We start from the raw sequence: 8,697 nt of genomic DNA, 5'->3' as shown, positions 1-8,697 counted from the left end.
CAAGTGAACGTAAATGTATTTGGTGGCCAGAGATATATGACCTGAACGACACTCCAAGAGTAATAGTACGGGGAGAAGTTCGTCTTTTGCAACCCACATGCGCAGTTGAGCCTGCTTGACAGTTGTGTGACATAGGGTGATAATTGGTCTATAGGGAACCTCCCCAGGACAATGGACATTTAAAACCAACCTTCTAAATGAAGGGTAGGCCTACAGTATGCATGTGTGGAAAATGTAAGGGAACTCAGTCTCCCATTTAATTCAATACAGTGACATCATGAAGTGACACCTACACTCAATTGAGTCAATGACACAGTTAGACTATGCAGTACAGAATATAATATCCATAATTTACAGTCTGTTTTACATAACCCTAACTTGCCCTATACCCATCCTTTCTTTACAAGGCAGCCTTCTTCAGATCCTGTGGCAGCACTCTGCCCTTCTTTCGCGCTCTCTCCTTCTTTTTCTCCACGTTACCCTTCTTTCTCTTCAGAATGTTCCTTCGTCTCTTGTCCTGCCTGTACTGCATCTTCTGTACAACTGTCTCACTACGCTCTGTCCATTTGATCTTCCTCTGAGAGCGCATCTTCTCCTTCCTCTTCAGGGAGGTCCTAAGGAGATTCTCGTCATCTTTGATCTTGAGGCCCTCTGCCTTGTACAGAACGTTGGTCCATTTCATCTTCTCCTCCAGCACTTTGGCCTTCTTCTCGTTTGTCTCTCTTAGGTGCTCCAACTTGGCCTTGCGTGCTTCCACGCGGCCCAGAAGCTGCTTGTAGTTTTTCCCGGTAAGAGGCGTCAGGTTGCCTTTCACTCTTTTCTTCTTGTCCTTCTTCTTCTGCTCCTTACTCACAAAGACCTCCTCTACCGTTTCCACCTATTGATGATCACAATGGAGATTTTTTTTTATGATCAACATATTTTGAAGGCAGTGAAGTCATTTCGTGGGAAACTTCTAGTACAGGTCAAAAATGAGATATATTTGTTTGAGTAAATCTGTCAACAGATATCAATAAATCAAACCTTGTTAAAAACGATGGCAGTCTCGTCCCTCTTGCCAGCTACTGGAGTAGTGACCACAGGGGTGTCTTCCTGTTTGATCTCCTGAGCAAGTTCTTCCCCAGCTTTCTCTGCCAGCTTTTTCATCAGAAACCCCTTCCTTTTCCTCTTCTTCCGTTCTCTCTCCAACTTCCGCTTGGCTCGCTTGGCCTGAACGGCTTCTGAAGATGGATCTTTAGCTGCTCCCTAGTGGTTGAAGAAATTGAGTTTGGACTGCAATTTACGGAATGGTGGGTTTTAAATAAAAACAGCTCATCTCCATCTACTAGGTGCTCCACAGCCCCATTGAGATACATACCTGGCCTCTTGACTCCTCAATCTTCTCATGGAGCCTCTGTCGTAGAATATCTACAGTTGAGAATGTTGTCCCTGTAGTTCCACCTAGAAGGCGATAAAGTTATGACTCAGGCGATAAAGTTATGACTCAGAAAACAATGTCAATAGAGTAAATGGAAAACTGTCAAACAACAGCTTTACCTTTAGGCTTCTTTTGTGTCCTGTTCATACTATTATGAACTTTAGGTTCAGGGACATTCTGTTCCTTAGTCCCAAATCCATTCTTTACTGCGCTGGTTTTTGCCTTTTGAAAGGGATTCGGTGGTGGCTTCTGGTGCTGTGTCTTGTTCACATTGACGTGGTTTCCTTGAGTGTTTTTCTGTTTGCCTCTGTTCTTCTTCTTAGGAGGACCAGCATCACCCCCACTTCGAAAAGGTACTATGAAGAAAAGAAAAAAAGCCTTGTAAAAGGAGTACTTTGAACACCTCCCCAAATAAACATAGCATTACTTAAGCTAGTTTCCGTTTGCAACCTAACAAAGGCAGTAAACACTTACCAAATGGCCTATTCCTTGGTTCTCTGCTTGGTTGAGCACACACTTTATTGGCTAACATTTGTACATAGGAGTCCTTGGAAGCAAGACTTGCCATTTTGAAGAAGAAAAAAAACGACTTGAGCTACTTTCCAGACAACACCACAGTAGCTAGTTAGCTATGTATCTAGCTGACTAATGCACCCGGTGTGCACTACTATGCTAGCTTAAAAGCTAAGAACAATTGACAATTTTCTCAAAGCAGAGTAAATCCAACAAGTAATCTGTGATAGTAAAATACAGAATTTATGACTGCAACATAATTGTAGAAAAGATAAACATAAGTCAGAACGCGTGACAAGTTCCTCGTTGAAATAAGCACACGGGGGTAGGATCATAGGGGCGTGGCTTACAGATCGTCATTTGTTTGACAGGATGTAGTTACATTTTAAACGTTCCCCCTGCGCAATGAAGATGTCAGTTATGTAGTCGGTGCCTTTGCCGATTACCCTGTTCAATTTGGTAAAAATGAACGGTCTGCAATTTATCTTTGCATGTTCTACGAAGAGGATAATCAGAAACACTATGGTGAGTTACCACTGTTAATCAAATTATTTCACTTTCAGAGAAATTAGACTAGCTAACATGAGTGTTTCTTTCCACTAAACGAACAATTAACCCGGTAAAATAGATGTAGTCTATACCTATTCATGTGTATATATTTTATTCTCTGCAGATACGCATCAACTTAAAACGAACTTTCATACTGAGTAGACTGCCTCTCAAATGTTCCGAAGGTAAAGTGGACAATGGTTAATTTAACATGCTGCCAAAATGTTGCTGATGAGACAACTGCTCCAGCAGGGCGCTCTTGTATTTCTCAGCGTGAGAAGGTCTTGCATGTGGTTGAATTTATTACAATTATGCAATTATTTGAGAGCCCTGTGCTATGTACATGTTACCATGTTGCATAAATCCGTTGCTTTGTCACTTTTCCGGTCTCAATATTTAGGACAACTGATCCATGTAGGGCGACAGTCACGCTCTACAGCTGCAAGTGCAGAGAAAGGAGAGGACTTCTTCTTCAAATGGTTCTTGCTTCTCATCCCTGCAACCACGTTTGGGCTGGGGACGTGGCAGGTCTGATCCCTTACCTTTTGAAGTAACTTCAGTCAACATAAGAGTACTCCTCACAGATGTTCAAAGATCGATGATGCAATTTCAAAAATCATCTAGGTTAGACGGCGACAGTGGAAATTGCAGATGATAGCAGATCTGAAAAGCCTTACCTCAGCTGAGCCCATCCCACTTCCCATCGAGTAAGTCTCAGCCTACAACACTCACATTATACTTGCTCTTGATTATGCCTGACCATCTGTTGTTTATCCCTCACTGTGTCTGCCACCAGTCCCCTGGAGCTGAATGACTTGGAGTACCGCAGGGTAAAAGTGAGAGGTCGCTACAACCATTCCCAGGAGATGTATATTCTACCACGCTCTCCTGTCGACCCAGAGAAAGAGGCCAGGGAAGCGGGCACCCTGTCATCCAGTGGGGAGACTGGAGCCAATGTCATTACCCCATTCTACTGCACTGACCTAGGGTAGGAATTAATAGTTATAACCACACATATGTACATTCATTATTTGTTTGATTTTCTCATGACTCATTACTTAGTTACTTGATTGTTACTAGTTGACACTTACGATTAGGGCCATCTTCACTCCTATCTTACCCTAACATCATTAATAAAAAAGTTTTGTATTGCTGTTTATGTCCATTGTCAGGGTCACCGGCAGGAAGTTTGGGCCCCATTATTATTTTAACTTTTTTTCCATTTATATCAGTTTTTCAATGTTTTGGGGCCCATCAGTCAGGAGCCCTTGGAATGGTCCTAACTTCTCCCCCCTATACGGCACCCCTGTCCATTGTATGAGTGGATTCATTTTCTACATTATTCAATCCAACAGGATCACAATCCTTGTCAACAGAGGATATGTACCAAGGAAAAAGATCAGACCTGAGACCAGGACAAAGGGGCAGGTACAAAATATATTGTATTCTCGCCCCTTCAATTCAACTATTCCTGTATCTCTGCCAGATCTATTATGTTGCATCCCATGTTGTGGGATGGTATTTTGGACCATCCCAACCCCGTCAGCCCACCGGGGATTTCGCCGGTATCCCCAATGGTCAGTCCGCCCCTGCATGTTAATGCCTGACTTGTATGGACTTTCTCTTAACTCTCCAGGTGAATGATGAGGTGGAGGTGGTGGGGGTGGTGAGGTTGACAGAACCCCGTAAGCCCTTTGTGCCTCAAAATAATGTGGAGCGGAACAGCTGGCACTACCGGGACCTGGAAGCCATGTCTTCAGTCACGGGTGCAGAACCCATCTTCATTGATTCCGACCTGGGTAGGTCTGGCTTTGTTACCAACCAGTCATTGATGTCATAATTTTGATATTTGATTGTAACATAATATATTAGTTACATAACCGATGAGGAACTGGGCATGTTATATCAGAAACGAGATATATAAATCTTTTCTGAACTTAAAAGGTGATCTATCTGTGCCATGTGTACTCTTTCAGCCAGTACTATTCCTGGGGGCCCAATTGGAGGACAGACAAGAGTCACACTGAGGAACGAACACATGCAGTACATCATGACATGGTACAGGAAACTCATCAATCTGCATAGTTGATAATGAACCGCTTTTCCTTCAGCTAGAAGCAAATTGAATGCAAGTCTGGTCTACAGGACTTTAATTTTGTAATTTAAGTTTGGTTTGACATGTACCGAAAGTCTGACAATAATCAAGTCCTTTTGTAATGGTTGCCTTTTCCCCTTTCCAGGTATGGCTTATGTACAGCTACCTCTTACATGTGGTACTTAAAGTTCATCAAAAAGATTAAGCTATAAACACCCAATCTGGCCCATGTTAGTTAACTTCAAGACTCCATCGATCAATTGTGATGCTCTACACCTCAAGCAGTTGGTTTTATGTGAGAAGTTGTGAAATATACTGTTAATAAATGTATTGTGAACCACAAACTCATTGTTTAGCTTGACTGGGCACATTTCTCAGGCTCTTACCATAGAGATACATTATTAAATCACATTTTAATGCCTCCACAGAAAAAGAACCTATAGCTAACTTAATTGTCAGGACTAGATTTGATTCCATTGAAAAATAAAAACACGTGTAATTCATTCAACCTTGAAACGTTAACCTTTAATAAAAGACGGCAAAGTTTTTCTTGGGGGACATTTATTTTAATAAACAGTTTATCCGAGCTTGGTGGCCAGCTCCTTGGCCTTGGCCTTCTCCAGCTTTGTGATGCGAGCAGTGGACTTGGGGCCCATGATGCCACCTCCCCAGTGACGACGGATCTGGAGGAGACAGACAGTTAGTTGCATATCAATGCAAACTGTACATTTTACATTATATAAAGAAGGTTAACCAATGTAGTCATCTCTAACTCTGCACTGTCAATGACAGTGGAATGTTAGAGAATTTAAACTTCAATTCAATTGTGCCCATTTTCCCCATCGCTGCTAGTTCTGGTTCTCAATCTACCTAGTTTCATGAAGGCCTAGTCGCAAGATCTTAACACTCACCTCCTCATATCTGTCATTGTAGTTGGTCTTAATGGCTTCAACAAGCTTGGCAAGTGCACCTTTGTCCTCACTAAAATAGAAAAATGTTCAGTTTATGATCCCTACTGACACAACCATGACAGAAGGGAAGTATTTACATCTTTGGCTCAGGGTTAAAAAGCTCATGGAACCACATGGTTTGTTCAGTTGAAGAAATTCAAACATCATAGCCAAAGTGTTGACAATACATTCCCAAATACATCAGCAACCAAGAATCGACATTACCCCGATAACAGCTCAGATTTTCAGCATACAAAATTTGTAATGTCATTTTTCACTTACGGATTTGTCTGTGTAAAGGCGACTGAAGTGCAGGTTTTTCTGTGCACCAGTCTTCCCAGCCTGGCCTTGCCCTTCACAATGCAGTATGGAACACCCATCTTGCGGCACAGGGCTGGCAGGAACACCACCAGCTACAGAGAAGGGCAAAAATTGCATCAAATATCAAATCTGTCCATCCAGGGACAAATTAATACTTAATTCGCATGATTTTTGCTCAGGGTTAAAAAGCTCGTGTTTTAATCCACATAGAGAATTCAGGTGAAGAAATTCAGACATCATTGCAAATGGCCATATTTTACAAGAAACTAAATTAGGTTCAGTGCACTACCTCGATAGGGTCCACATCGTGAGCGATGACGACCAGCTGAGCCTTCTTGTTCTCCACCAGAGTTGTAACTGTGTTCACACCTTTGGGACAAAACACAAGCCCAATTACAACTGCTCTATGTATTTTGATAACACTGTTCTATGCTGGTTGATGCTCAGGGTTAAAAAGCTCTATAAAACTACATGCTTGGTTTCAGGTGAAGAAATTCAAGACATCATTGCATCAAAACTATGTTTTACTGAATTAGTTTTAAAACCAGTCCTCCAGTCGATCAGCATGTAGCGTACCTGCGCGGAGTACAGGAGGCCTCTTGGTTGGGGTGTCTCCTTTGCCGGCAGCTTTCTGCTCGGCACGAGCCAGCAGCCTCTGCTTCTTCTCCTGCTTGGTCTCCGGCCTATACTTGTGAGCCAGCTTGAAAAGCTGTGTGGCTGGGAGGGGAGGGCATGGTTGATAAATTACAATAATTTAAGAACTGATGGCAGTAGCAACCGTGTGAACAGCTACAGGAATATTCAGATTAAGTCAGGGTGTTAAATTGGATGCATCAGTGATCTTGGTGGAAATGTCATCATTGCTTTAAGATAGCAAATATTCTTCACATCATCTGCAGACACCTGAAATTTGAGGCTGTGTAAACTACTACCTCAGGGGGTAGGTCAATTCCACCCCCCCCCCCCGCTTGTCTTATACCACTTCCCCAGTACTAGTGTGAAAAACAGCACCCATGGTTCAACGTCTTACCTGTCTGACGGTCCAAAGCCTGCGTGAACTGGTTGATTGCAGGGGGAACCTTCAGGCGCTTGTACAGAATGGAACGCTGCCTCTGCAGGCGGATGTAGCGGGGCCATTTCACAAAGCGGGTCAGATCCCGTTTCGGCTGGACGTCCTGACCTGAACCACACAACATCAGGGAAAGGAGAACGAGCAGGCAGGGGAGTTTAAAATCCATCATCAATATAGGATGGAAACAACTGTGTTTATGTGCATCAGCGATCTTGGTGGGAGCTGTCTGCATGATTATTAAGATAGCAAATATTAGTTTACATCATCTGCACAGTAATATTTTAAGTACCAATACAAGTCTAGCACTTTTCCACTCCCTATTACCGGCTTGACCAGACCCTACATGATTTGCTTTTCAATTGAGCAAACCTGGCATTTTTTCCATCACCTCCATCCTTGTTCCAAGCAAGCTTAGGCATTATCAAAAGGTGACAAACGCTATTCTACTGATTAGCCAGAAACCTGCAACATGGGGAATTTTGCACAAACCCACCATCATTTAAACATGCAGGTTACTACAGCTGCCACAATTTAATCCCTGGACTACTCGGTTAAAAGGCAACCCGCAGAACCACACCATAGTGAATTGGCGGTGCAGACATTCTTCAGTTTGGTTGCCATCAAATGGATGCAGGGGAGTGTTTGTCCTTTTTAAAATTACATGGCAGTGTCATGTGGTATCAACATGACAACCAACTACATTGACACAATCTAATCTGGTGTGGAAAACAAAGTAACCGTTAACAAAAGTGAGTTGAGTCTAGCCGGTATAGTAGAAAAGCGTCTCCAAGTATTGACCGACACATTTAAGATTACTCACCAATGCCATAGTTCTTGGGCCTCTTCTCAAAGAGGGGGTTGACTACCTTCTTAGCTTCATGCTTCTTGGCCACTGAAGGGGCAGGTGCCACCTTCTTCCCCTTAGCCTTCTTTCCCTTAGGCTTTTAAAAGAAAGAAATTACTGTTTCAAACTACGACAACTTATTTAAAATATAACAGGATTGAAGATTTACCACAAGATCAAAAGTGAAGCCGCATGTTACCAAGAACCGATTCTGATAAGGTAGCCTCACATTTGCTTGCTTAACGCCAATAGCCAGCCGATCAAACTACTAGGCTACATTTCAATTCAAGGTCCATCACTTGATTACTATTTAATCGTTTTATTTAATTTTCCATTTAATCACACTTTATAACGAAAACTACCCCTCACCCCTTGCCAATTTTCACCTAATTCATTCCACATCAAATGCTGGTATAAAACGGGCCTACGTCGCTACACCAATTAGCAAATCGGTTAGTCAGCTTCCTTTAACACTTACATACACCGTAGTCAAATTATATCAAAACCCCTTTTCAGTTGTAGATTGTAAGTAAGATCTACTATCAGCTACTAAATAAACGCTTCAAAACACCGCAGAGTAGGTGGAAATCTGTCCCGTAACACGTTGTAACGTTAACTATCGTGTGTCGTTTAACCGACAGCACTACGGCAATTTTCAAACAAGATTTCATATCAATCAATGCATCATATAATACCATAATAACACGACGTCGGTATTTAGATTATGTATAATTGTCATAAATGGCACATGTCGTGATTCAATGTCGTTACAACGAGATGTTTTAAGATGAAAACCTTACAGTTTTCTTCCCAGATGAAAAGTCTGCACACTCACCATGTTGGATCAGACAGAAAGGAAGGCCAATGGATTGTGGGTAATTTAAGTACCGCGAGATTTTAGTTCCTTTTAATTTTGCTCAGGAGCACGGATCTGGG

At 42.3% G+C, this 8,697-nt stretch overlaps 3 protein-coding genes and 5 non-coding genes across 9 annotated transcripts; 1 reads left to right on the top strand and 7 right to left on the bottom strand.

Annotated features, from left to right (window-relative positions):
- Nucleotides 1–235: 235 nt before the first annotated feature.
- On the bottom strand, nucleotides 236–2,280 carry surf6 (surfeit 6). Its single transcript, XM_047045680.1, has 5 exons — nucleotides 1,892–2,280; nucleotides 1,537–1,773; nucleotides 1,358–1,440; nucleotides 1,024–1,245; nucleotides 236–877 (listed from the first exon to the last, which is right to left on the bottom strand). Exons 1-5 carry the CDS (start codon nucleotides 1,983–1,985, stop codon nucleotides 401–403), a joined length of 1,113 nt encoding a protein of 370 aa, XP_046901636.1. The 5' UTR covers nucleotides 1,986–2,280; the 3' UTR covers nucleotides 236–400.
- Nucleotides 2,281–2,310: 30 nt separating this feature from the next.
- On the top strand, nucleotides 2,311–4,983 carry LOC124484663 (surfeit locus protein 1). Of its 2 annotated transcripts, XM_047045682.1 has the most exons (9): nucleotides 2,311–2,455; nucleotides 2,604–2,664; nucleotides 2,880–3,007; nucleotides 3,104–3,186; nucleotides 3,276–3,467; nucleotides 3,835–3,907; nucleotides 4,116–4,278; nucleotides 4,456–4,537; nucleotides 4,720–4,983. In XM_047045682.1, exons 1-9 carry the CDS (start codon nucleotides 2,396–2,398, stop codon nucleotides 4,784–4,786), a joined length of 909 nt encoding a protein of 302 aa, XP_046901638.1. In that variant the 5' UTR covers nucleotides 2,311–2,395; the 3' UTR covers nucleotides 4,787–4,983. The 2 variants fall into 2 exon arrangements, with proteins under 2 accessions (XP_046901638.1, XP_046901637.1); XM_047045681.1 differs by lacking the exons at nucleotides 2,311–2,455; nucleotides 2,604–2,664 and having other exon boundaries at nucleotides 2,699–3,007.
- A 97-nt stretch (nucleotides 4,984–5,080) lies between these two features.
- Nucleotides 5,081–8,694, bottom strand: rpl7a (ribosomal protein L7a). The gene is made up of 8 exons (XM_047045684.1): nucleotides 8,597–8,694; nucleotides 7,738–7,858; nucleotides 6,876–7,025; nucleotides 6,422–6,562; nucleotides 6,135–6,214; nucleotides 5,807–5,937; nucleotides 5,486–5,555; nucleotides 5,081–5,257 (listed from the first exon to the last, which is right to left on the bottom strand). The coding sequence occupies exons 1-8, from the start codon at nucleotides 8,597–8,599 to the stop codon at nucleotides 5,153–5,155; spliced, it is 801 nt and encodes a 266-aa protein (XP_046901640.1). The 5' UTR covers nucleotides 8,600–8,694; the 3' UTR covers nucleotides 5,081–5,152.
- LOC124484858 lies at nucleotides 5,627–5,697 on the bottom strand. The gene has a single exon (XR_006958020.1). It is a non-coding gene; the product is annotated as a small nucleolar RNA SNORD36 (small nucleolar RNA).
- Nucleotides 6,016–6,090, bottom strand: LOC124484847. Its single transcript, XR_006958009.1, has one exon. It is a non-coding gene; the product is annotated as a small nucleolar RNA SNORD36 (small nucleolar RNA).
- LOC124484857 lies at nucleotides 6,284–6,357 on the bottom strand. The gene has a single exon (XR_006958019.1). It is a non-coding gene; the product is annotated as a small nucleolar RNA SNORD36 (small nucleolar RNA).
- On the bottom strand, nucleotides 6,675–6,743 carry LOC124484860. The gene has a single exon (XR_006958022.1). It is a non-coding gene; the product is annotated as a small nucleolar RNA SNORD24 (small nucleolar RNA).
- LOC124484859 lies at nucleotides 7,117–7,188 on the bottom strand. Its single transcript, XR_006958021.1, has one exon. It is a non-coding gene; the product is annotated as a small nucleolar RNA SNORD24 (small nucleolar RNA).
- Nucleotides 8,695–8,697: the final 3 nt, after the last annotated feature.

Source organism: Hypomesus transpacificus, chromosome 22, assembly GCF_021917145.1.
Source record: "Hypomesus transpacificus isolate Combined female chromosome 22, fHypTra1, whole genome shotgun sequence".
Classification (NCBI taxonomy): domain Eukaryota; kingdom Metazoa; phylum Chordata; class Actinopteri; order Osmeriformes; family Osmeridae; genus Hypomesus; species Hypomesus transpacificus.
Note: the sequence above shows the minus strand (reverse complement) of the source record. Positions and strands in the feature narration are given on the sequence as shown.

Excerpts from the sequence above, each read along its gene's own strand:
- rpl7a (XM_047045684.1), bottom strand. Across the intron at positions 7,026-7,737 it reads GCCCAAGAACTATGGCATTG|GTCAGGACGTCCAGCCGAAA; the intron begins GTGAGTAATCTT and ends TGTGTGGTTCAG. Across the intron at positions 5,258-5,485 it reads ACAATGACAGATATGAGGAG|ATCCGTCGTCACTGGGGAGG; the intron begins GTGAGTGTTAAG and ends TGTCTCCTCCAG.
- LOC124484663 (XM_047045681.1), top strand. The coding sequence starts at position 2,702 with ATGTTGCTGATGAGACAACTGCTCCAGCAGGGCGCTCTTGTATTTCTC. Across the intron at positions 3,908-4,115 it reads AGACCAGGACAAAGGGGCAG|GTGAATGATGAGGTGGAGGT; the intron begins GTACAAAATATA and ends TTAACTCTCCAG. Across the intron at positions 4,538-4,719 it reads ATGCAGTACATCATGACATG|GTATGGCTTATGTACAGCTA; the intron begins GTACAGGAAACT and ends TCCCCTTTCCAG.
- surf6 (XM_047045680.1), bottom strand. The coding sequence starts at position 1,985 with ATGGCAAGTCTTGCTTCCAAGGACTCCTATGTACAAATGTTAGCCAAT. Across the intron at positions 1,441-1,536 it reads GACACAAAAGAAGCCTAAAG|GTGGAACTACAGGGACAACA; the intron begins GTAAAGCTGTTG and ends ATCGCCTTCTAG. Across the intron at positions 878-1,023 it reads CTGCCATCGTTTTTAACAAG|GTGGAAACGGTAGAGGAGGT; the intron begins GTTTGATTTATT and ends GATCATCAATAG.